The following is a 26,543-nucleotide window of genomic DNA, read 5'->3' on the forward strand; positions in this document are numbered from 1 at the left end:
GGTGTGGGTGTGAGCGTGCAGGTCTGTCAGGGTGAGAAAGGACACAATAGGCAGCTGCCTTTCAAAATAGGGTGTGAGACTGGAAGGTAAATCCCATATGTGCTTCACAACCTGACAAGCGTGAGGGATGTGAATGCTTCAAAGAGATCACGGGCTTTTAGATGGAGTGAGCTCGTCTTTGTGGAAAGGTGCTTTTTGGGGGGAAAGAAGAGTCTTATGCCTCCCCCCCATATAATTAATAGGAAATAACACCTCTGCCATAGAAGCCCTAAGATGGTTCAGAAAAGGCTCTCATACACTAGGCAGCTCTGCCATTTCTTTGGAATAGTGTTGACAGCCTGGAGACGGGAAGAAATTAGGACAATTGAGTAAAAACTAGTTGTCTTGCTCAGGACCCCATGGCCGGAGCTGGCGCCGGCAGGTTGCAGGAAGCCAGCAAGAAACCCGTGGGGCGAGAAGGAGATCTCTGCACTTAGGGCAGCACACCTGCCTGCAGGAAGGAGCTGATTGCTGCAGCACAAAGCACGCGCGCGTACATCTAATGTGCACGTGTACGAGACACACGGTGGTAGAGGCTAGGACAACCCTTAGGAAGAAACCTTGCTCTGGCAAACCTCCCACTGCTTTCTGTGAGATGAGGGCTCCCCCCAGCATCTCATACCCTTGAACGTATGAGTCTTCCCACCAGGGCCATTCCCATAGGGGCTACTCCGTGCGCCTTTTTCTCACCACGAAGAGAATAAGCCACATCCCAAGTTGTGGGGAGCGGTGGGGATGACAGTAGGACGTGGAGCTGACGGAGCTGGTTGAACTGTTGGGAAAGGCTGGCTGGAAAACCCACCCAGGGAGCCAGGAGCTACTGGCCCTTCCCGTTCTTGCCTAAATGATGCCCTTGCTGTCTCGCAGCACCGCAGCATGCAGCTAAGGCCCTCCTGCCTAAGGCAGATGCTCCCTGGAGAGGCTCCGGGAGAGCAGGTTTTTCCGACCGTGCTGGATTTCCAGAGACAGGCTGGATGTGTCGTGGCGAGCTTACCTTCGCGTTCGGGTCTGTCCTCAAAATAACGAGCTCCCTCCCAACACAGGCTCTGTTTGGAAAGTGCACTTGTCACTTTGAAATACGGCCAGTCCCGCTTCGATGGCGCTCCTAAAGGCTCCCACTCCACATGGTGTCGGCGCGGCATCGCGGGGGTGAGTGGGCATATATTACCCTGACAGCTCCTCAGAAAGGGCTCGCGCTGTAAAAGAAATCGCTGTTTGGAGGAGTGAGCCTCCTCCCGCGGTACTCTGGAGTCTGGTCTTCATCAATAAATCTCCCTCAATAAATCCTCCTCAGCCGTGGAGCCAGCGGTCTGAGGAAACCCGGAGCCACTGGAGGTACCAGCCGTGGAGGGAAGCTCGAAGCCCAATGCAGACTGACATCACGGTCAGCGTGTGGCCAAGGGGAAAGAAAACAGAGCTCCTGCGCTTTGCAGAGAGGTCTGTATTTTCCGAGCGAGCTTGGAGGGACCGTAAGGGCTTGTTCTTGAGAGGCTTAACACAGTCTTGGAGCCAGGCTTCAAGTCTGAATGTGAGCCCAGCAGTCAGGCCAACCTGGCCAGTCCCAGCAGAAAGCAAGCTGCGGGGTGGACTCCGTGCAAGCCACGTTTACACGTAGCAGCCATCGTCCTGGATTGCAGCCAGGCCTTGCAAAGTTAGCAGCGGGAGTGTACAGCTGAATAGGTACCTAGGCAGCTTAGTGCCTCACCCAAAGCCACCCGGTGCATCCGGAGCCGGATTTAGGAGCCGTCAGTCCCAGTCCAACGCTCTCTTTCCTGAACCATGCAACTTCTCTGCAGGGGCTGACGTAGCCCAGGACCTGTCGTCTGGCACGTCAAAATGAACACTGCAATCTCAGCCTGGATTTCAAGGACGCAACTCCCACGTACCGTACCTCACTCCATAGCGGCTTTTGGGAAGTAATCCGCATGCGACTGACACCAGCTCGCTACCCGAATACGGTTACGGAGATTGAGCGACCGCACGATGGATCTGTTCCTAATTCCATTTCATGGTTGCTAATGCCAAAGAAGTCTGTTAATGATACGAGCCGCTGCACCGGCAAGCTATGCCAGTGTCCCACGCAGTTTGGGTGTGGGACATACAGAGGCACCGAGATCCCTGTCCTTAGAGGAGGGGCTTTTTACTGCCATGGGAAGTAGCAACAAAAGAAAATGATTTTTTTTTTTTAAGATTTCTCAAGGCACGGTGATCCCTCCTCCATTTCTCGAGCTAGCTGCTGATAAAGCTGCTGAAAAAGCCTGAGCATACAGCTGAATGTCTCATCTGTGGGCACAATTGCTATGATCTTTTGTTATGCATCTTGTCGCCACAGGCACATGCAGCTACGCATCCATTTTGCCTGTGCATACATGGTCACGATACCCCAACTGTACGTATCATTTATACTCACAGGCAAATGCCAAATCTATTAAAAACAAGGCCCTTCTCAACTTCTGGCTTTAGTTGTGCCTGCGTAGCTGATAGAGTACATCTGTTTTATGAATGCAGACACACGCACGCGCAAACCTGCAACAGGAGTGAATCAGGAAACCAGTTGTGCATGCAGTGCTAAACCTCGGTGCATGATGCTGCAGGACAGCTTGAAGGTGCAAAAGCAATACAGTCCTCACAAACAATATAAATGCCGGTCTTTTCAAAAATACGGATGAACCCATGCACTCTGCACACAAGCACGTGTACGTGTCTGTATTTCAATAACCTGTGATCGGTTCAGGACTGCGTTCCTGTTAACAAATTCACTGTATTCTGAATGGGACTGACTGTAGATGAGACAAAAATCTAGATTTTCAGTGGAAAAAGACTAATTTATCCTGAGCCATGTACTGATCCTGGAGTCTGCATCCCTTTCCTGACACCCCTTTTCTCAGTTTTGGAAATCTACTGAGATGATCACTGAGTTTATCACTAAACTAAAATAAACCCACGACTACCTGAGAACTCGGCGGTTGTTTCAGAGTGACAGGAGAGCCGGGGTGGAAGTTGATGCCTAAACCACAGGCCACTGCCCCTTGATGTACAGAGGAATCTCCCTTGGTTTTACAAGAAACCCTGTTGATCAGCCCTGATTCTGTCCAGCAGAACTGAGGCAACCAAGGAATTGGCCTGCCGAAAAAGGGAAAGGGCTTCGGCCAACATCTATCTTTAGTGGCTACAGGTTCATGGGTTAATTTGCAGATTTGCTCTAATGTTCACAGCTGGTAACTCCTGAGGTTGTGACCACTGAAATTAAAATAAATCAATAGCTTGGTTGGTTGGTTGCTTTGTCTATTGGCTAGGACTCAGTGGGCCCATCTACACAAGATGCTAAATGCTCAGCAGATTTATTCTACTGTTCATTAGCGTGTCACGGTGAGCCGTGCTAATGTGCTAATGGACAGTACAATTAGTCTACCATGCATTAGCATCACTAAAAAGCTGTGCACCAGCGCTATTGCATAGGAGCACCAGTTACTGCACATTGAGTTATTACTGCACTTGTTATTACAGGTCCTAAACTTAATGTGCATTAACTACAGCGCATTAATGCACATGTAGACACACCCAGTGTCTCCCAGGTTGTACTTGCCCTTGGAAAGGGGGTCATTTTCCCCTGCCTCCCTTGCTTGTGTGGGTCGTTGAACAGAGGAGAAGAAAAGCACTCGTTAAAACTAGAGCTGTCACGTGTTGAGGATGCTTAGCTGGCACCACCACCATGGCACACCTCTCTACATGCCTGCAAGGTGAGAAGTGTTAACAGAGAGGCCGAGTAACAGATGGAGCAGAGAGCTGAACCCTGATGTTGCAAGTGTCCTGACCACCGAGCCGTTCTCCTGCTCGACCCGGGTACAAATACCTCAATACTGCTAGTGGGGCGGCGTGGCACGGCTCTGTCTGAAATAGCTTTTCTTTCATGTTCTTTGAAACTGGTTAGGATGAAAGGGGATGCAGTCTCTTTGCCATACAGGCTTCCTGGGCCCTGTTGGCTATTCATTTAGTCTTTCTGTGAAATGGAGCTGTTAACACTTCATCCCCTGTCTCACTGGGGCATTTTTGAGGCTGAATTCACTAACCTCAGGGGGCTGTTTTGCAATCCTCTGATGGAAAAAGGCACATAAAAGCAGGGTTGACTTTGTGTAATTAGTCTGCTTCACAGCAAAGGTGTTTCAGACTCCTTCTGTGGAAAATGGGGAAGTTAGAGGCTTTTCAATCTTTTTTTTTTCACTCTGATTCTTCTGGCAGCAATGATGCCCTGTGCTCACTAACCTGCACCTCCCGGAAAGGCATGTGGGGCCCATTCGAGTGGTCTACAAGGAGATGCCCTGCCTTTTCTGGTCTCAGTCATTAAAAGGGCAATGTATATTCAGCCTCCCTGCCAGTCCCTGGGTTTTAGCCTAGCCCAAAATAGGTCTCCCTTTCCAAGCCCTCATTTTGCACAGAAAAATAATTCCAGATCCAATTTTACAGAAATAGTTCATTGCAGGCATGATCTATATTAGTTCACAGCCCTGGTTTGTATCTTCAAGTACAGCTGGCACCTGCAAGTGAGGACTACAGTTGCCAAATTGCACCTGTCATCATTTCCACCCACAACTTGTAAGTGCAAAATAGAAAAGAGAAGCCAGGCTTTGAGGTCAGACCTCTAGAACATGTGGCCTATTTGTAACGCTTTAGGAAAGATTTGGCTGTCTGCGTATCAGCTTGTGCAATTTTTTTTTTTTAACTTTTGCAAAATCACAAAACTTACATGGGGCTTTTCATTGTGTGCTTTTATCTCAGGCTCAGACATAAAAGATAAAAAAGGTACCATCCGGACCTGAAAGCAGAAGATTCGCACCCAAACCCGGGCTTCTCGTATACCCTTGAACATGAGCACAGACAGCTTTGCAGAGTTCCTGAACAAGCTCAAGGAAATCCATGAGAAAGAGGTCCTCGGTAAGGAGACGCTCAAGAGCATTTGTTGAAAGGGGCAAAACAAGTTATTTCTAAAAAGTAAGAGCGCAAAGTCAGACTCTCCTATCTAGCTCCAAATAACCTAGAGGGGAGAGCAAGTCTGCTGAGCCGAGGGTGTGGGAAAGGAGCCCCCGGCACGGAGCATGCTGTAGAAATCAGTAACTCTGTACCACTAAGGGATACGGGTGTCTGTTTTCCTATTCCCAAACGTCCTTCCACAGGGTATGATACAGTGTCATTCCCATAAAGGATGCTCCAGAGCAGTGCAGGGCAAACCTGCCCCAAATGCTCCCACTCAACTAAAACACCAAGGATGCTACTGCCTGCACTCTCCTGCTGCCTGCTCTGGGTTCATCCCCAGTCTCCTGTGTGGAAGCACATGCAGCTGTCAGCCCCTGAGCCTTCAAACTGGTGTGGGCTAACACAGCTAGAAAGTAATGAAAGCCTTTGCAGGATAATATAAATGGGAAGCCATTTGCCTATTAGGCGAGTGGATAATACTTTTGGATACTAAATAGTCAATGAGAAAGTAGAACTTGAGCAGAATGATGGGGGGGGTGATGTTTTTCCTCCTCTAGAGAACGAATAGTACATGTGTTCAAACTCAGATCAAGACAGAAAAAAACCCAAAAAAACAAATGATGTGGCCCATTGCTCTCATATTAAAGTCATTTCCAGCCTATGCTTTTCTGATAAGCTGTTGCATTAGCTACTGTTTTAGGTTATAAGCACAGTCTTGCCCTGAATAATCCTAGCCCATGTGATGTTTTGGGATAACTCCAACCCCAAATCTAGGTTTTGCATAACCAGTTGTAATGCCAAACAGATCTTGCGAAGTGAACTGGAGTAGTGTGCTCTCATTGTCCGAGAGGAAAGAAATTCAAACACGTTCAACAGGAAAAAGCAGGTTTTTAAAAAAATGATTCAAGGTATATTCAGCTGGTTCACTAAACTCACAGCACGGGCAAGGAAACTCACTTTCTAGCAAGGAGAGTTTTAAACCGACCGTGTCCCTTTAAGTTACCGTGCTTTCCCAGAAGTTAGAAGAAAACTTTCTGTTTCTGAAATGTCCCATCATTAGCAATAAATACTTATCTCCTGAACCTCCATTAATTATTCCAGGCCTGCAAACAAAGCTCGCAGAGCTGACAGCCCAGAAGTGTCGGTGAGTAAGGCGGATTCTGTTCCCGTCTCTGTGCTGAGCGGGGGGGGCTGTGTTATATATTTCTACATAGGAATGTTAAAAGGCACCTTTCCTGGGCTCTGGGTCCTCTCAGCATCCATTAAATCAACACAAAGTGGAATAGAAAGACAAGCCCAGCAGCGAACTCGCCATCTTCGCTTCGCTCCGGTCCACAAAGCAATCGCAAGTGCCCTGACAGTCGGCAGGTCTTGAATCACTCACTTTATCCAGGCAATTCAGATTCACCTGGCAGCCCATTCAGCAGATGTACTGATCGCAGCTTTGCAAAAGCACAAAAAGCCTCTATTTGTAACTCAGCCAGCCAGGGGCTTCCCTCCTCACCAGATTCATGCAGCCCGTGTCCTCTGTGCAGCCCAGTGCCGTGGAGAACGGCACATTAGGAGGTGGAGAACCTTGCAGTCGCTGTGCCTGAGTCTCCCTTGCTTTTTGTGTAGCTAGCTGTGTTATTAACTGCATCAGTTTAAGGATGAGTAAAAAAAAACTTGGGTTTTTAAGTCTTAAAACACAAATAACCCCATTATCTTGCACTGGGCAAAATGATTCCCCCTTGCATTTAAGTTTCCATCACACAACAAACCAAATTCTCCTGCTTTGCTCTGCTTGCAATATGTAGCTTGGTAGGATTCCCTCCAGGCCTCCCCAGGTGGATGTGCATTTCCAACGTGGTTTGTTTTATTTGCTTGGGAGGTGCCTCACAGGAAGCAGGAGTTTCCAACCTTCGGATCCTAGCCTTCAGGCTAGGTGCCAGGGCATCACAGCCAGGCAGTGCCAGGGCATCACAGCCTCCGGCCCCGCTCCTCAACAAGGTGGGAGCAGTGTTCCCAACTAGATGAGAGTGAATCCCACATTTCTTTTCTGTTGAAACCTCCTGGGAGGTGGAACTACTGGTGCAAAGTATTATAGGCAGCACCAGCTGTGACACCTAGCAGCAAAGGGTGTCTGGCACTTCCCGTTATAAAACCATGTTTAGTCACTCATCATGTTACCAAACTGAAGCCCTTTGAGCTGAAATTTCTGGGCCAAAAGGTCTGCTCAGATTGAATTTATTGGTGGGAATGATCAGCAAAAGCAGATCAGGCCAGAGTGAGGGGGGATGTGTTGCTTTGCTCTGGTTCAGGACCCTTGCCTTTTGTTCTTGTGAAAATGAGGCAAAATTGACCCTGGTCACAAACCTCTGCAAACTCTCCACTCAGAAGTCTGTTCCAGTTCAGCAGCTAAGTCCTGGAGGAGTCTGTCTGCGCGGAGCATGCTCCCGCTGCCTCCTGTCCAGGTTCCTTCTCCCCACAGCAGCCCAAGGCTTCCCTTGCAGGTGCTCATCTGGTCTGCCGGACGTGCAGCAGTGCAAGAAGCCTGAGCGCTCTCCTATCCTCAGTGTCCACCAGGCTCCTCCAGCACTGAGTCCACTGTCATGTAATTAAGGACTGTATCATTACGAATATGCCGGCAGGGGCCAAATTAAGGTTGCACAGACAGCTTTGCTTTTTGCATTGCCTAATGACTGAGTGCCTGGCTTTGTCACCACAGCATTCCTTGAAGGTGGGGTTTCTGTCTGCTGTACATGGCAGGGAGATGATACCCGGAGATAGTATCCAGTGACAGTATCTCCTGCTTACTCCCTGGAGCCAGCCTGTAATACCTGTGCATGCCCTGCCCTCCAGCATACTGACTTCCCCCTGCAAGCAAGAGCATTTTAGTGATAAGAATAGCATGAACTGCATGACCCAGGTGGCCTATAAATCCTTCCTCCTTCCAAATTGAGAAGAAAGCAACAGGGCTTAGGAGGCAAACCCAGTAACTTCCTTGCTTTGTCCCGTGCTGTCTCCTGACTTAGAGATGCCCAGAGAATCGAAGAGCTGTTTGCTAAAAACCACCAATTACGGGAGCAACAGAAGGTCCTTAAAGAAAACATCAAAGTTTTAGAAAACAGGTAAGAGTTGTTTCTGAACTATCTAGCAGCCACACCTACCTGGAGCTTGCTTTCCAGCAGCTCCGCAGTGAGTGGGCTGTAATACAAAAGCCTCTCTTTTCTTAATAACTGGTGTTGCAATGCAAAGCCTCTGGAGCCTCGAGCTACTAAAATTTCTAGCAGCCTGAACCAGGACGTTCCTGCCCAGCAGACGTCACACTAACGCAGCACCCAGTTCAAGAACTGTCCCCAACCAGGTGTAGTGTAGACAGCCACGCTCCCCTCTGCCCTGCAGTTCAGCAGAGTTTATGGATGCATGCGCAGCACCGTGCTGACCTGGCTGTATTCCCTCTGGTTTATGAGGCAGCTTGGCCAGATGCAACACAGACCATTGCAGTGTTGCAGCCAGGAGCAGGGTCAGGCCACAGGGTATATTAAGCTCTCTTCACTGGGGTCATCTTGTGTGCAGCAGGGAAGGATCATGCGCGCTTTTCCTGGGTGCAAAGGCTCATAAAGTAGGGGCATGGGGTGAGGGAGGATGAATGCTAGCTCCTTTGTGGCTTTGATACCATGAGAGGAGAGGGGTCTGGCTGACGTGGGAGCTTTCTACCAACCAGGCTTCTTAGCCCTGGGTTCTCTGTTCAGGTTGCGAGCTGGTCTCTGTGACAGATGCATGGTCACCCAGGAGCTGGCCAAAAAGAAGCAGGATGAGTACGAGACCTCCCATTTCCAGAGCCTCCAGCACATCTTCGTTCTCAGTACGTACAGAGGTTGGATGCCCCTTCAGCTTTGGCTTGCTGGCACTTTGCACCAGCCATTACCTGTGCAGTCCTGGCACAGGCTGGTCCAGGGTGAGCATCTCGGGGCTTGGACCTCGAGCTATCCAGGCCTAAAAAAAAATCGACAATTGCTAAAAGAATGCGTTTGGCAGGGCTGAAGCAACACTCTGCAAAAGACAGGAAATTTAGAGCAACAGCTCAGCACGGGTAAATGAAAACCAAGCAACACATATGATTAATCTCTCCTGAGCTCTTGGCACTACTCCCAGCCCTGCACAAGCCCGGGGTGCTTTTTCCTCTCTAGCCACATAGCCCTGCGGGGGGAAGGAGGAAGAGGCCGTGCTGGTTTATTTTGCATTGCTTTGGAGGGAGGGACGGCAAAGTGCCAGCAGCTGCTTGTTTATATCCTCATTATGTCTTTGCTCTTCCCGGCTCCCTCTGTCCCAAGCATCACTTTCATGCCAAAGAAGCCAGGCAGCGGCAGTATATCTCCTCTGTGCTGTACCTGTCTCCTCTCCCCCGCGCTGCCACTTTGCTCGGAGCAGTCAGAAAGTAGCATTTCTCATCCTAAAGATCCATCTTGCTTTAAGTGAAGCAAGGAAAGGTCGAGCTCCTTTGGAGACTGGTTCTTTCCATCCCAAGGGAGCAAGCAGGTGCACTGTCTTTAAGACCTCATGCCAAAGACTTCCCCCCGAGCAAACGGCCAGGGGTTCCACGTCCGCCCTGACACACTGACGCATCCAAGCGAGTGTGCATCACACGCACCAGGGCAAAGAGTGTGCATGCCACAGACTGAGCTTCTCACGCCTGAACATCACCGTGAGAGTGAGCTCGAGGGCAGAGCAGGGGCCTGACTGAGGTGAGATGCTCTTTATGAACTGCATTTCTGAATAACCGCTCCTGGCTTCCTCCCTGTCCCAGGGAGAATAATCGCCCCAGAAGGTGAAGCTAGCAGGAGGGACAGGAGAGACCCTGATGCACTAGACTGATGCAGTGAGGCCAGTCCCTGAGGGCATGCTACCTTCTGGAGGTCTGGCTTCCACTTAGGCCATCGTCATTTGGATGACATTTGCCCATGCACTGGCAGGGGAGGTGGAGGGCAGCGACCAGCCAGGGAGATGACAGCAGTGTTGCTTAAGAGGAGATAGCCGTAGACATGAGGTCTCTGGGCATATACATTCCTGCTTTTCCTCAAGGTGCTCAGTACTAGAGCTCCCTCGGAGGGCCCTGAGCAGCCTTTGTGAGGCCTGAAGCAGTTGCTGCTTGTCCTTCCCAGTGCCATCGCCCTCGCGCCATCTGCAAGAGGAGAAGGGGGTTGTGAGAGGCAGTGTCGTGGGAGGTTTCTCCAGCTTCCCTCTGGCCCTGGCAGACCTGGGCTTGGGTGCTGTAATGCCATCACCTTTGCTTAGACTCAGTTGGGGGCTTTTTTTAAGCACTTCTCATTATCCTGCCCATCAAGGGCATGCGTCTGCAGGACAGCTCTCATCACCCAGCCACTCAACCTGCTAAGTCTCGGCCGGTCCCCTAATGCACGGTGCTTCTTGCCTCTCTCTGCAGCTAACGAAACGAACAGGCTGAAGGAGGAAAATAAAACTCTGAAGGAAGAGCTGAAGCGGTTGCGAAGTCTGGAGTAAGCTTGGGTTTAATTAACTATGTAGGGCTGGCAAGACGGTTCCCCTAAGACAAGGGATGGGCGAGCCGGTGCTGCTTCTGGCCCAGGTAGTGGAGACGGCTTCCTCAGGCTGGCCAAGTCCTTCTGCACCGTGCTTTTTGTTCCCGGATCCTCTTCCTCCCATTCATTTCAGGGGGTCATTAGGTACCTTGGAGGATCTGGACCCCTGTTTCCACCCCACCTTCACTTCTGTCCACCCCAGCATGCAAGCTGTTCATTCTGTGCCTCATTGGGGCCAAGTGTGGTTGATGCTTGGCCCCTGATGGTGGAGGGGAGTGGGGCCTGCAGGAGACCCCTCAGTGCACTGCTAGGGCATAGTGGGGGGGATCCCCTCCTCTGATCACAAATGTATTTTGGGTCCCTGGTCTCTGATGAGACTTGGGGACCCTAGGGCACTCAGCATGTGCCCAGCACGCACCTTGCACCCAGCTGCTAGAATAGTAGACCAAAACCCTGGCCTTGCTGAAGGGAAGTAGAAGAAGCCAGGGCATGGTCTTGGTTATCACCAGCTTCCAATCCATTCCCATTATGCATAAATCTCTGGAAATACCTATTAAGGTCTAGCACCTCTTGGCAAAACCCTTGAGGCATGCAGTTTGCCAGGACATCTTTACAGGGAGCGGCAGGGCCCTGAGTCAGTAAAACAGAGCTGCAGGAAAGAGATCACATTTCTCCTGAGGAAAAAAACTGCCAGGAAGAGAATCCAGGCCGGATTAGGAGGGGAGAGCATGCAAACCACGGCAAGTAATAACCCAGCACAACTCCATGGGGAAGCTCAGGTAACACGTCCAATTAGCCAACACGTACAAGCCATTTTTTTCCTCGGGGGTTTAAAGTCCAAAAAAATGATTAGAAAGGGATTAGGGCAGAAATGTGTTTTCTTTGGAACACAGACGGTTCTCTCGGTTTAAAGAGCACTTTTCCCTATCGTGTCTGGCTTCTTTCTTGCCACCCAAAAGGTTTCTAGACCTTCTTCTGGCCCGATTTACTGAGCTGGAGCTGTGCAAAGCTGTACAGCAGGACTCCCAGCCCTGCTTTGGGGCTTGAAAGCAAAACCCAATCCCTGGCCAGAGCCCCCAGGTTGGCCACAGACCGTCTGGGAAAACTTCGGTCTGTCTTTTGGGTTGCACTGAAGGCACGCCAGTGTCATGGCTTCCCGGGAAACTCTCACGCAAACTTTTTTTTAATTTTTTTTTCTAATTTTTTGTGTTCCAAGTCAAACCAGCCAAATCAATTCCTAATCCATGAGTCATTACTACCAACAAACAGCCTCCACCCCACCTGGGGCTTCAGGTGCTTCCAGATCCATTGGCGGGCATCCTACGTGCAAGGTGAAGCCCAGGACCTTGGGCTTTGGATGCCCCCAAGTTTCGCATGCCCCCAAGTTTCGCTTGCCCTCAGCCATACGGCTGCAGGAGCAAGCTGGGAGGGGTCTCCCATTTCCATAAAGTTGGCGTGTAGCTGAGATCTCTCCCACAAAAAAGGAGGGGGAAGTCAGCCGCTCTGACTGGGTTTTGCCGTGAGGTGTTGTGTTGGTTCACACCCGAATCAGCATGCCATTCAGGTGCAGTGAGCTGCAGTGGAAGGGGTTTTGGTGGTGTGCTAAGCTCACGTGAGGCTGGCGTCCAATCTAGTGCTGTCCTCCTCATTTCTCTGCCTTTGCATTCTTTTCATTGCAGCAGCGACAGGGCCAAGTGTCAGCGCTCCCTCTCCAGAGAAAGCAGCTCAACCCCTGACTCTCCCTTGGCTCTGCTCTCCCCCGGGAGCCGAAACGCCAGCACAGACAAGGCAGCTAGCAGAGAAGAGACCCACCATGAACTACCCAGCCAGGAACTGGAAGAAGGTATGGGCTGCCAGCTCCAGTCCATACCTGAGGGGTGGAAGGGAGGGTGGCTTAGCTGCAGCCATGGGCTAGTCCAGCAGCAGATGCATCGAACAGGAAACAAAGACCAGGTCATCCTAACCCCAAGACGGACATTCATCTAGTGCAGAACGTATGGTTTGCCTGGAATTGCATGTCAACGATGAGTCGCAATGCTTCACGGGCAAGAGCTCCGATCTGGTGCTCCAGTTCCAGGCCTTGCAGCTGAGGAGTGAGAAATGCAAACATTTGACCGTCATTCCCAGCAGCCTTCTTGCTGAGACCCCCACGGTCTCAGGCTGCCTCGACACTGCCCACTGCTGCTGCTTTGACAGTGGCAGCACTGCTGCGGTGGCCTGTCTACACAGGAAAGGCTGAGTCTGGATTTGAATGCCAGACCAAAGACCAGCTTTGTCCCCCAGATCTGCATACCCACTTCCACATGCTCATCTGCCTGTACCCACAGTACTGGGCGCATACCCCATCGGCACACAGGCACAAATAGACCATGAAGCAGCACACACGGGACTGCATGCACTGCCAGTAGCACCTGCAATGGCATTTCCTAACAGAAATGTGGCTGCAGGTCATTTAGAAATCCTCTTTGGAAAGCACATGGTACCAGGCTGGCTCTTTACAGCTGCGGTGTATTGATTGATGTCTGTTTTAGCAACCTGGTTGGCCAGGCTTTGTAGGTACACTACATGCAAGGGCATGGGGAGAAATGCAAGGGAGTCTCTACAAAATTCTGGCCAGCTTTGTTGGTGACAGGCCCTGTCCTTCTTTTCAGAGAAGTCTGCAAGACGGAGGAGTTCCCCAGGAAGCAGGATTTCCCCAAGTGCCACTGTCCAAGAAGCCTCCGTTCCAGAAACCGTAAGCTACCAGAGGTTGTCCAGCATTATCAGGCTTTCCTCACCAAGTCCGGGCATCCTTACCATGGAGAGTTGACTCCAGACAGGCAGTGAGCTGGATGCTATATAGGCCCTTATAACTTGTCCGGTAGATCACTAAGAAAAGACACCAGCCAGTCCCAGGCCCTGACCCCAATGTTTGACACATGCCTTAACACTGGCCATGAGCATCCAGCAAGAACTTGGCTGCAGCCCTTGGGTCTCCAGCTATTAAAGTGAAAACCTCAGCCTTGCTTTCATGCTTATACGCTGGAAATGTCTCCTAGCATGTCTAGCAGCAGGCAGTCGCTGTCCTGCAATGGCATTCACTCTGCTCCTAATAACACTGCCTCCCCTCTCTGATACATAATTAGGGAACTTTCTTAGGTCCAGAAGCTACAAGGGTGTTGCCTTTCAGAGAGGCTGGGCTCCAAGTGCCTGGCTTTTGACCTTGGCTGCACTCCTAACTACCCATGCCTTGAAAGAGTGTTTCAGGAAAGGCATCCTGACTGATCTGGATCACTGAGCATGGGGTCTGGAGAGTTTGGGAAGCAGAGCACTGTATCTCCTGATGGGAGCTCAAACACACCCACATATATTCCCATCCATACACCCTGATGCTTTACTTCTGGCCCTGGAGCCAGTTACCTGAATTCCATGGAAGACAAGGCAAAGCTGCAGGCCAGCTGAGAGAGCAATTAATGATGACAGAGGATAGAGGCTGGTGGTGACATGTCAAAGCAGGAAGGGAAAATGTCAAGTAGAGGCAAGTTCAGAGCCTTTTTATGAGGGCACAGAAAGATGATGCTGTATTGACTTGCGAATGGAGGTGCACTAGTGCGCTGGCTGCTACAAGGCAGTAAACATGGGAGTTGGGATGAAGGACCGGGGCTTTGAAGGATCATATCCTGGGTAAGACACTGCGTCCTAGCTCACCTTAGACAGATCGCCTGGCCTCTTGGTGTGTAAGTCAGTGCAGCTGGAAAGTAAGAAATAAAGCAGAATCTGCTGGACAAACAGGAAGTGGAGAGCAGCCTTCCCGGGGAAAGAAAAGGCAGATCCTGGCACTGTGCTGCAGCCTCATTCCACTGTTCATTGGGAATATAACAACACGTTTGAATTATTAATGTAAATTGATAGAAGAGAAAATGTATTCACTGCTGCAGAGCTTCTCCTTTTGTCATCTTTCTCTACCTAGTCCCCACTCAGCAGCAGGTCTTTAGATGAAGCTAAATTTCAAGCACATTTTTCCCTTGTGCTTTTAGCCTTCCCAGAGGATAGCAAACCAGCTGCATGGGACCATCGCCTTGGTGAGACCTGGATCCCGGCCTTGCCCCCTTGGGAAAACCTCTGCCGAGACAGCAACGTCACCACCAGCAAGGAAGCCCCTGCTCTCACCAGAGCGCGAGCACAGCCCCAGCCTGGAGGTGTGAGTAGTGTTATCTCAGTGCTGACATCTCTCCAATATCCCACTCTCCTTGGGCCTGATCCAGCTCCCAGCAAAATCGATTGGAAGATTCCCATTGACTTTGAGGGCTTTGTAGCAAGCTGGTGCGCTGCTGGTGGTTTTCTTTTGTTTGCCTCTCTATTAGCTACATGCCATGTTGCATCTTCCCACCATACAGCTATACCCAGAGCATCCTCAGTTATGACCCGAGCACACGTATGTGGAGGCTGCCAAGTGGTAAACCAGAGTGATAGGCCAGGACTCAGTTTCCCCAAGCAGCGTACTCTGAGCTCATGTGTGCTTAAGGAAGAAAGCAAGAAGATGCTATCACCAATTCAATAGAGCTGGGTTTTGGCAGCCTGGAACTACCCTTTCCTCTGCATGGCTTTCCCCCTCTGAGTTTTCCTGTTCCCGTCACCACCTAATGCCACAGATCTCCTCTATTTCCAACCCATGTAAGACATGTGGGTCCATCACAGCTCCAGGTCTGAAGCTTGGTCTCCAACTCAAGCTATAGCAGCTTACACTTTTAGCTCGGGAGGTCCCCAGAGGAGCCCTAGGTATGTTGGACAAGATGGTGACTAATATCAAGTCTGTTTTACTGTAGAGTTGTTTGTGCCCACCTGCGAGTTGGTGGATATGCACTCATTTTTGCACCAGCAGCTCTAGGCTAGGGGCAACTTGCCCCAAACCACCTGGTTTTCCCACACACCAGCAGGTTTTGCACAGCTATAATGACACTTTGTTGGACCCATGGGGTGGGTGTCCAGGTACACACACAAGTGGACGTACAGGTTTTGCTTCAGTATGCCGGGCCAAACTCATTGCCGGAGTAACCTGGCAGAGATCCATTATCTTCCAAAGAATCGGGCAAGCTTAACCTCAGCAGAGATGCTGGTCCGTCAGCCGCACGAGCGAGGTGCGAAGCAGGGAGTGAGGGTGACTCACTTGGGAACTTGCATCTTTACTTTAATTTTTTTTGTCTCACTTAGTTACTTGAGAGCAAACAAGCCGGATTCCCACCAGGCAGCTTCTTCCTATGAAGCGCTGAAGCTGACCGCACGGAAAGAGCAGCTCTGCCTCCTGAACCAGCACCTTTCCCTGCACCAGCTTGGACTCAGGAGCAAATGCCCTGCCACCGACAGAAGCAACAGCTGCCCGAGCCCCCTGTTTCGGGCCAGGGAGGCAGAGGGCAGGACACGGGCGCAGGACGAGTGGGAGGATCCTGCAGCTATTTTCGAGCTGCCTGGGGCTGTGGTGTATATGAGGGATCAGCACCTAGAAGGCCAGCTCCAGCTCTTCAAGCACAGGGAGAAGCTGCAGTGCTTCCTGACCCACCAGCGCCAGCGAGAGTTCAGGGATCGCCGTCCAGCTGTTGTCCCGCCAGCGGACACGTGTCCGCCTTCCCCGCACCAGGGCACAGCCACAGGAGGCAAAGAGGAAGGGTCCTTACTGAAGCATCCCTTGGAAGGGAGAGAAGAGAAACACCTTTGGTTAAATAGGGACCACTTGGAGCAAAGGGAGAAGACAGAGGCAGCAAGAGACTGTGCCATGGACACACCTCTGGACCTGTCCGAATATGGAAGAGGGAGGGAAAGCCTGAAGCCCACCCGCTGGCACCAGTCCCCCAAGCAGGGTGAAGCTCGCAGCCGAGGTCCCGATCCTCAGATGAGCGTGCTGCTGAGAGCAGGGGCTGAGAAATCCCACCTTGCCTCCGGCCAGCGCCTGCCTGCCACCCCACCGCCTGTGACTCATGAGTCTGAGCAGATCAGTGCCAAAGAGGAGGAGGAGGAGAAGGATATGGCAGCCAGACTGGTGAGTACTGGTTGAGCACTGGTGAGGACAGGCTGCTGCATGTTCAGAGCCTGCCTAAAGGACATGAGGCTCTGTTGCCACAGATATGCAGAACCCTTAGCCTGAGGCACGGGTGGAGAGAGGTTCTTTTAACTCTCATGTCAGGGGTTTCTTCTTGCCGCGATTAACGTTACGATTGCCTGTGTTGCAGGTCCCTTCCTCATGCGGACATCCCACTAGCAAGTCAGCATCACGTGAGCCGGAGCTGGATCCAGAGACCAGGATAAGAACATCTCTTACAGCACAAAAGCAAGAACCAGGCGCGCAGCCAGGTAAAAAGCTCTGTGCAAATGAAATGTCTGAGAAGGCCAGACCAGAGGGTGCCTTGAGCCTTGTGAGCAGGTCTCCCCAGCACCGGATGCTCAATGGACTGGGCTTCCCAAGCAAACAAGCAATGCTTAAATACCAAGGAGTGGGGTGGGGGGAGGTTAGGTTGTAGCAGTGTTGGTCTAAGGACATAGGCAGACAAGGTTCCTTGGGTGAATTTGATATCTTTTATTAGACCAACCCAAATAGTTGGAGAAAAGTTATTAAGCAAGTTTTCGGGTTCAAAGGGGGTGGGGGGGTGAATTCAAAAGCACCAGGAGCCCCTTGGCAGCTAGGAGGAGTCAGGCACTTACCTCCCAGTTGTGCTTTTGGAAATCTCTCCCCATGTCTATACTTTTCCAAGCCAGGGCCTCCACTTGGGCCCCCTATACCCTTACTTAGGTGTCTAGACAAAAGTGGTCTGATTTTCAAAGGCACTGAGCCCCCACACAAGGAAAAGCAGCCTCAGGGCAGCTTCGCTTTGTGCCAGTTGCCACAAGACCCCAGTAGGTGATTTACGCAACTGGGAATTACATACCAGTGCCCTGGCTCTGCCCCATACCGAGGAGCAGAAGGGGAGATGGCATAGGAGCCAGGCATGTGGCTCCCCTGTGCAGAGGGCTGGAGCAGGTTGTTTCCCCAAGGGCCTTGCTCCAGCAGCACAGAGCGCAAAGACTAGCCCAGCAATGAAGATGCGAAGCTGCCCATCACTTAAGGAACAAACACTCTGGATGCACTGTGGGGTAGGATGTGGAGCCTTTCTCCTGCAGACAAACTCGCCACAGAGCAAGGAGGGAGAACGGCTGCCCAAGATACCCATTGGAGTGGGCACGGAGGAAAGCCCATGCTCCTGGCAGCTTCCTCAAGGTGGTACCCCGAACTGAGCCTCCAGAGGAGGGCTTATCCAGCCACATGTAGCAAGGCTGTCACCAAGAGACTATTGCGGTTCCCAGAGTAGAAAACCTGTATTTCACAGAGGAGCAAAGGCACAAGCTTCCAGGGGAGTCAGCAGCATGGTCTTGGCCTCAAGATGTGATGCCAGTGTGTGGCAACGGGGCTGTGAAGAGGCTGGGGGTGATGTGGCAGATCCCAGCACAGTGGAGCCCTGCCATGCACCTTGGGCTCCTAGCATCTGCTGCTGCACATTCCCGCTGGCTGTAGGGTGGCTTGAGCAGCAGGGGACTGCTTCTGCCAGCTCCTCGTGTACTGGTTTCATGTCAACTTCTTTCCATTAGTCTTCCTTCCACCAGCCCAGAAGGTTTTTCCCCTCCGTTTAGGTCACCTATACCCTTCCTCCAACCATAAGCGTGTCCTTCTCCTCCACTGGCATTGCACCCGGATGTTGAACCCTGGTTTCCCTCTGTTTGTAGGAGAGTGTCAGCACCTTACTCCATGAATAGAGGGGAGTGCAGCACGTCTCCAGACCAGACATACAGGCTCAGCTGGAAAGTTGAGCTACCCTGGATTAATTGGCTCTGGGCGTGTCAGGGATTTAGGAGCATTTTCCAGTGCAAGGAATTAGATTTTTGCATTGGGGGAGGAAAAAGCTGCAGGGGAAGGGAGGGGGCACTGTATCGATTTATATATTGAGAAGGTGTAATCAGGGCTGAAGAATTTAAACTGATTACAGTCTGGGTGTGGGACAATGCGGAGCTCGCTTTGCTTTTCAATTTAAGGCGACGCCAAGCCCAGAAAAGGGCCCACAGAATACCTTTGCACTATGCTAGTGATCCTCAACCCACTGGAATGATAGCGTGTGAGTGCAAGGGCTCCCAAAGGGGTCTGAAACCTGTAAGCCATGTGCGGGGGGAGAGATTCTTGGTTTAAAAAAGAGAAACTGGCCCAGATGAGGACAGCACGGTAGGATGTGCTGCAGGAGCCGGGGTGAGCGTGGTCACGTGCCTGCAGGTCTCTGCCCCGTTCTGTACGCTGGGGAAACCTTTTGCTGTGCGGGGACATCGTGTTTGTTGTGAACGAAATTCGCTGCTGTGACTCCGTGGCATGAAGTCTTGGCCAGCTTTTCAGGACTTCCACTCGGGCTCATTTCTGTCCTGATCCTGCAATCCAAGTGCTGGCAACAGCCTTGCTGGATTAGGAAAAGAGAGGGAGTGCAATGTACCTCAAAACACGGCGGTTAAAGGAGGGGGTGCACTTCGGTACGGCAGGCTCATCTGATGAAATTGTGCTGCCCCTTAGTGTTGCGGTCATTTCTTTTTTCTTGTGGGAATCAGCACTGCCACCCTGCCCACGTGTGTGTGTATGCACACACATATATATCCATACATGCATGCACATACATACACACAGAGATAGACCTTGCACACCCCTACCCCAGAAAAATTCAACTCCAAGTCCAGTGAGGTATCTCCACCTTGTGGAGGTAACTCACGTGTCTTGCTGGCTCAGACTTTCTCTTAACTCATGTCCAACCCAGTCCAGACCCACCAGGGCACTCTAGTTAGTCCTAGCAATACAAGGCAGCCATAACTCCAGTTCAGCAGGCCGGTGAAGAGGGATTTGCTGTCATTCTGTGTCACTGGACAGCCAGGGCACACTGAAGAGCTTGGGCCCATGCCTCTGGACTGTCTCAGCACTTCTTGTCTTCTTTATTTTAAGTGCCATGAGATTGCACAGGTCTGCCAAGGGTTGAGGACCCTGACAATGGAGGTGTCTAATGTCTGCAAGGGAGGGGAGGTGGATTGTTGCTCCCCAGGATGATTCTGTGACCTTCCTTTCTTGTTCCCTTAGAGGACGATGAAGTGGAGTCTGTAAAGCAGGAGTCTGAGAAGCAGGAGTCGGATGAGCCAGACACGACGGACAGCGAGGTTTGGTCCTTTCCCCAGCCCATGCCCAAAAACACCCTGTGTTAGGTTATGTTTGCAGGTTGGGGTTTTTGCTTGTGAAAGCCCCTTTTGAAGTTCCCAGAGCGATTCTGTCAGGCAGGGACATGTTACATCCAACAGAAAGTGGAACAATAAGACAATACAAGCGCCATCTCCCTCCTATTTCCCCAGGCTAAATGGACTTTGGGAACTCCTCTGGGTTACAGAATGGCCATATACCTGGCCAGGGTCACATAGGGAGGTGGCAAGTGTTTCTGCCTTGGAGACCCAGTCACTGAACCCTCCCTCCCTCCTGACTTCCAGCCTGGAAATAGCTGGTGGAGCTTTGTGCTGGAGGGAGCAAGGTTTTCTCAAATTAGAAGGGAAATCCTTGTCTTTATCTCGGGGTGGTAGCAGGAGAACAGGGATAATGGGAAGATGCTTTGCTCTCCCTGGAATATCACAGTAGATCCCGCTGGGGATACCCTATATGAGAGGCATGGGTGTCCGTGACAGGACAGTCCCGTCCGCAGTGACAACCAGTGTGTGAATGCCACTGCATGGGCTCAGACCTCACACTTGGGGTCCTTTTAGGGTGATTAGGTTAGTCAACTAGGCCAAGATTTTGCAGAAGGGAGTAGTGTTTCCTGGGTCAGTTCCCAACCCAGGAAACATTCAAGCGTCCTCATTTTCAGGGGAGCAACCCAGCATTTTCTAACAATCAGACCCTTTTCGAGCCTCTCTAGGTGGGCGCCCACAACTGCTAGTCACCTCCGGTAATCCTGACCCTCCGTTCTACAAGCACTTGAGAAGGGCAAAGGCATGGGGTTATCATGTGCATCGCATTCATGAACAATTGAAAACCCACGTGCTGCTGCCACATAGGGGAGGTCACGCACCTGCCTGCCACCGACAGACCCCAAGAAGCCCCGGGAAGCTGGGGAGCCCAATGACCGACCCGCTGTCATTTTGTGTGTAGGTGGTGGCCGCGTCGGAGCATGACCCCCACCAGGAAGCTCCTGCTGAAGAAGAGCAGTTCTGCACAAAGGACAAAGCTCAAGTTTTGCAAAAGAAAAGGAAAAGAGGGCAGGATCCCCAAGCCAAAGGTAGGAAGGCAAAGGGCTGCCCTGAGGGACCCAGCTGAAGAAACTGGGTATGTCTCTTTGCCACAGAAAGGGCCAGTGGCATCAGTCATAAACTTGCCGCCCTTTGGCTCCATTGATTCTCCCTGCAGCCCTGTGTTGGGGAAACTCCTCCCACCCCTCTTTGGGGCACTGCCCACAGCCAGGGGAGGCTTGTTCAACCACAACCACCTGCCACCCAGCCCCTGGCCCTGTCTGCCCTTCAGCATTTTGTCTACTTCGATCCTGCTACCGCCTGGTCATCCAAGGGTAACAGTGCAACCTTCGCCATCTCTTTCCCAACCCCCATATTGTTGCCATTGCTCTCCGAACCCCCCAAATTCTGCAGTATCCATGGCCAGGACTGGCAAATGGTGGCACACTGTTGATGCAGTGGCATTATAATAGTCTCCATCCTATTCCTTGGTTTTCCCGTTGACTTGGATGGGCACCTACAGCTATTCCAAGGACCCAGATCTCATGATTTGGTATCCTAAATGAAATTTTGAATTCAACCTTTTCCTTTCCCCAGCCTAGGCACGTTTGCTTCCGCTCAGTGAGTTTCATGCAGCACAAATGTTTGCCCAAGGTGACACAGTTGAGTTTTTCTGATTCCCAACGATAAGACACATTACACCGTACATTGGCAACTTGTGTATCTCCAGGCAGGGGAGCCCCCTGCTAATGGTTAGCCAAGGCACCTAGGGACAGGACGGCTGAGTGAGCACTTCTTAACACCTAAGCTAATAGGTGTCAGTCTTTCCTGTTTGGTTAGCCAACTCCAAGAAACATTGGCTGACAGACTAGCCCAAATACTCAACAATGAGTTATTGACATTTGGAGAAAGCCTCCATGCAAACTCTGTTGATTTTTAAGCATGGCCGGAGAGGTTTCAACTTTCTAACAATGGAGTGTGTTGTACTGGTATTTCCTATGGATGAATAAGCAGAAAATTGTTGTTGATAAGGCTAGGCATAAAGCAGCTGCCTATCAAGCCTTAAATATTGCCCCCTCATACAGATCCTGAGAGTGGCTGCCTTTGTGCAGTCCAAAAATAAAGGGCAGTGTTGACCGATGGAAAAATGGATGGAGGGCTGTCACCAGAACATAAAAGGGGGCTTGTTGAACAAGCACCAACCACCCCTTACCTTCCCCGGAGACCTGACAGAGCTGAAAATGAAATCTTGATCAAACAGTAAAAGGAGCTCCTCTTGAAAACAAATAGCAGGGCACTGCTGAGGAAGCTGTCACGTCAAGGGGAGAAGTGGCAATGGTGATGCAGAGCTGGTGAGGATGTGAGAAGGGCCCGGTCTTCTTGCTTTTCCTTCCACAAATGTGTGGTCACCTGCAGAACATGGGCAGAGATGCACAAAATTGTAGGAAAGGACAAGAGCCCTTATGTTCATCTGTCTGGGCATTATTGCCACCGCAGTCACTGTTGCCTGTCAGTCAGTGCAGTCCTGGTGTCAGGATTTGGGATTACACAGGTAGGGGATGCAAACACCATCTCCCTGTAGAAGTGCCAAGCAGCCCACTGCACACACAGCTGCTCTGAACCAGGTCTTTATGCCTGCACTTACCTGCCTTGGGCATGAGTCCACAGTGACTCTGCACACCTTGTACACACACAAATGCCCCCAGCATGTGAAAAACTGACTCCTCGCTTTCTCCTCTCTATTATACAGTTTACATTAGCATCCGCCAGAGCCAGGTTAACTGAAAGATGAGATCTATTTATATGAATAAATAATGCATGTGTATGCATGCACTTGCCCATGTTCTCTTGCAAAGATCCCGCTTCCTGCTACACTTTCCCACGTGCAAATATCCCTCTGCATGCAGTCACGCTGTCTGTGCAAACAGGCACGCTTGGAATATGCATGCAAGGGCGCACGAGCCCATGTGGTCTGTGCCCCGTGGGGCTAAGCCAACAATTAAACACAAGTTTGCACTGAGAGTTTAAATCTCTGGCCTTGCGCTCTCCAACTTGCATCCACTTTTGCATGCCCGAAAAAGTGAGCCTGCAAAAGTCGTGCACCTGGTTTTTGCATGCCAGGCAGTTGTAGATCTCTTTGGCAAGGCACATGAGGGCTTGGGATGTGCCAGAAATGCACATGGTACCTGTTTGCACATCCATAACTTGAGTGTGCAGGATTGGAGGCTGCCTGAAACAAGCAGTTAGTTCCCCTTCTGTTTCGGAGACAGCCTCTCCTTTTATTTCTCATGGGCTCTTGCTGCTGCCTTTCAGGATGGTGACCCCGTGAAGGGCATTTCATTCTTATTAAACTACCCCTGCCTGCATTCACGGATATTTAAAACAAAATTGAGTGTGGCTGCCATTCGTCTTGGCTTTGCTAAGCCTTATGCTCTCTTAGCCATGATATTTTGGGCTGGGGACTTGCTGACCTCTAACGTGGCTCTAATTGCCGTCTCAAATATCCATAGCTGTGCAGTTAACGCCTGCGGTCATCATCTCATTAGCAGAGTATAAGAAGTCAGTGAGAGCGAGAAAGAAAGTCAAAGTGGCCCAGGCTCCAGCTGATGCACCAGGAATGACAAAGGAAACAAACAACAGCAGCCCGGCTTCCAGCAATGAGGAACCGTAACAGAGAGCTGAACAAAAATATCAGCATGGACGCTGTAGTCCTTGGACCAGGAGCCGAAGATCCCAGCATTTGACATCCAGCTGTGATAGTGTCTCCTTCTGTGACCATAGGCAACTCACTGAACTGCCCTCCTCTGGCTTCCCCACCTGCAAAATGGAAATAAAGACTCTTCTATATCACAGGAGGGTCTGTGAGGACTAGTTCAGTGGGACTGGAAACCACTTTGCAGATCGCTGTTCAGTGCCAAGCATTATCACTCTCTGAATACACAGATGGTGATGCTGAATACAGGTGATGCTGTGTCCTGGCACTGATGAGCCCCATCAGGCATCATGGGCAACCTAAGTGGGTTGCTTTTCCATGAGGCCTGCAAGACCAACAGCAGCAGAAACTCTTCAGGACACTAAATGCTGGGCCCGGTACCTGCAGATATCACTGCGCGGATGCAGCAGGTCTTCAAAGGGAGCGGGGAACATGCTCTCTTGCTTCTCAGGTCTGCTAGTCCTGTGCTGGTGGAAATACACAGCTGAGTGACAGCAGGCTGAAGGCTGGAAGACCCCACCACCCCTTCTGATAGGACTCCCCATCTCACTGGAGAACGGGACTTTACAGGCAACATTATACTGGGGACACCGGAGTCAGGGCAAGGAGGAATGTGGATTTTAGAGGAAGCAGCAGCATCCCCTCGTGGCATTTCACAGGAGGAGAAGCGCTTCGAGGGTTAATAGGCTGGGGGTAACAGGTGCAGTTCCCCCACTTGTAACTGTCTGGGTTAGTTATAGGGGGGGAAGCAGCAGGCCACATGGAGCAACCCCTGCAGGGGGGCCTGGCTTTCCCCTGGAATAAATCCCGGCCAGGTCCAGTGCACGTGGCTCTGTTGTTTGAAGGGGGTGAAGCTGGTATTTTCCTTTTCACCGGCTGTGCTTGGGGCAGGGGCGCTGACGGGAAGGGAGAGGAGTGGCGCAGGAACCAAGGGCTGGATGCATGCCCAAAGGCAGGCGGGGAGGCGAGGCCAGGGAAGAGAGACAGCCCAGATGGTTTCTCTTGGAACAGGCTCTGGGGCCTGGGAAAGGTCAAGCCTGTAAGTCAGAGCTGCAGCTCTTGCCCAGCAGACAGCCCGGCGGGGACGCGTTTGCACACAGATGAACTGTTCTTCAGTCGTGTTTCCAGTGCATCAGGCCTGAGCCGGTTTTGCTTCAGCATGTGCCAAATGGGGTTCCCTTCCCCATCGAACTGAACCCCCTGTTTGTAGGCAGCCCTTATTGCAGGCAGGACCTTGCCCGATGCTAGCTTTGAGCTCCCTGTGAAAGGACAGTGGGGCTGAGCAGGAGCTGGTGCCACGTTCAGGCCTTTTCTAGGCTTCCCAGGTGAGACCCCAGCAGGCAATCGGCAGCGTTAGTCTCTCTTCCTTATAGGCAGACAAGGTTCTTTGGGTGAATGTGATATCTTTTATTAGACCAACTTAAATAGTTGGAAAAAAAATTTGTAGCAAGCTTTTGGGTTTAAAAACCCTTCGTCAGGCTGAGGAAGTCTGCAGTTGGTATGTGCTCTTCCAAATTGCATTTCTCTCCATTCAACATCTGCCTCTGTGCAGTGTGCTCTGAAGAAGCCTCAGCACTGTCAAGATGCTGAAGCACCCAGAGAAGTGGCCCCGGGTCCCAGGTGTGACAGGTAGATCCTACTGAGGCTGTTTCACTGCCCACGGGACCTAGCTCTGAGCAGACCCGGGTCCTGCTCCAGAAAGAGTTGCCTCCTGGGAGCCAGGAGTCCCACGCATGCCGCTTGGAATCAGCATCTATGTTACTTTAAATAAAAACAGGGAACCGGGTGGAGACTGTGTCTACATGGCTCGGTGAGAGGCATCATTATGCCATCCCATGAAAAATAGCTTGGAAAGCAACAGAGGGGCTGTGTAGGCAAAGCTCCCAGCCTTGGGGCAGGGAGGCTGGGTCCCTGTCACCCTGTGCCACCCCGTTGGAGCTGATCCCAGCATGGCTGGGATGAATCCCAGGGCTGCTGAGGGGGAGAGAAAATAGCAATCCCTTCCCCATCCTGACAGCCGCAGAGATAGGAGCTGTGGGGACTTCACAGGAGCTCAGAGCCCTCCTAAGAGTCCTGAGCATCCCTGGGGCAGCAGAGTGGGGCGGTCAGTGCAGGCAAACCCCAGGCTAAAATTAAATGAGGATGCACTTGGCACTGAAAAAAGGGACTTCGGAGCAGGACCTGGATGAACTCTTTAACTCTCGTAGTCTGCCAGTGCCACCTCGTGGGGGAAAAGTTGATGGCACTGAGCTTTTGGAGTGCGGGAAGGCACATCCACCCCTGGCAAACGGGGCAGCTGTCCGGTGGGCCACCAGCTGCCTTGCCCTCAAAGCCTGGCTGCTGTGGAAAGCAGACAAAACCAAGAGAGTTTCAAACTAGCTGGCCTGGGTCTCAACAGTAGCTTATCTCCAGCAGTGGGGGAGTCAGGGCAGACTGCAAATCCTGCCCTAGAAGCTGGGGCACTCTCGGGGTTATCCCTGTTATCTCAGCTCCACTGCTGCGGTACCCTAGGGAACCAGGTCCAAGCTGAGCTGGGTCTGTCCCCATGAGCTGGAGCCACATCTCGGACACAGCAGACATCAGCACAGGCTGAATATGTTGGCCAAAAAAACGGAGCCAGGAATTTGGTGGCTGCTGCCACATTCAGACTTTTAAATCACAGGTCTGCTTGTCACAGGTGCTGAGCGCCTACAGGTCCTGCAACCAAGGGGGGCAAGAGGGCACGGTCCTTCCAGGATCAGGCCCTGCCAAGAGCCCTGCATTATGGATTTACCTGCCCTGGTTTTACCCACTCCAAGTGCAAGCATGAGTGTGTGCAAGTCTCTTGCCGTGCAACCCCAAGCTGGCGCTGACTACAGCCCAGGAACTAGCCAGGGCATCACCAGGGGCAGGCACCTGGAGAACCAAGTGACATTGCAATGCTGCCCAGGCCTTGCATCCACCCTGTCCATTAAAAGCAATGGCAGGTCCCCCATCCCCAGGCCAGGATTTCAACCCATGGCCTTGTCTTCCCTAAAGGAAGGGTAAAACCCACACTAAAGTTG

The 26,543-nt window shown here is 51.4% G+C and overlaps 1 protein-coding gene across 3 annotated transcripts in view; it reads left to right on the plus strand.

The window, feature by feature from the left end:
* RBBP8NL (RBBP8 N-terminal like) overlaps positions 1-24,343 on the plus strand; it is a 33,251-nt gene extending 8,908 nt beyond the window's left edge. The window contains exons 2-14 of one of the 3 annotated variants that reach the window (XM_019484463.2): positions 4,816-4,971; positions 6,112-6,154; positions 8,025-8,120; positions 8,745-8,857; positions 10,436-10,508; positions 12,230-12,393; positions 13,202-13,284; positions 14,567-14,730; positions 15,741-16,563; positions 16,754-16,874; positions 19,657-19,733; positions 20,710-20,836; positions 23,297-24,343. In XM_019484463.2, the coding sequence (XP_019340008.1) occupies positions 4,905-4,971; positions 6,112-6,154; positions 8,025-8,120; positions 8,745-8,857; positions 10,436-10,508; positions 12,230-12,393; positions 13,202-13,284; positions 14,567-14,730; positions 15,741-16,563; positions 16,754-16,874; positions 19,657-19,733; positions 20,710-20,836; positions 23,297-23,457 (2,112 nt within the window). In that variant the 5' untranslated portion in view covers positions 4,816-4,904 and the 3' untranslated portion in view covers positions 23,458-24,343. The remainder of the gene's footprint in view (positions 1-4,815; positions 4,972-6,111; positions 6,155-8,024; positions 8,121-8,744; positions 8,858-10,435; positions 10,509-12,229; positions 12,394-13,201; positions 13,285-14,566; positions 14,731-15,740; positions 16,564-16,753; positions 16,875-19,656; positions 19,734-20,709; positions 20,837-23,296) is intronic. The other 2 variants (XM_006274353.4, XM_019484464.2) reach the window with 2 other exon arrangements.
* The last annotated feature ends 2,200 nt before the right edge of the window (positions 24,344-26,543 follow it).

The sequence above is a fragment of the Alligator mississippiensis genome, chromosome 9 (genome assembly GCF_030867095.1).
Source record: "Alligator mississippiensis isolate rAllMis1 chromosome 9, rAllMis1, whole genome shotgun sequence".
Classification (NCBI taxonomy): domain Eukaryota; kingdom Metazoa; phylum Chordata; order Crocodylia; family Alligatoridae; genus Alligator; species Alligator mississippiensis.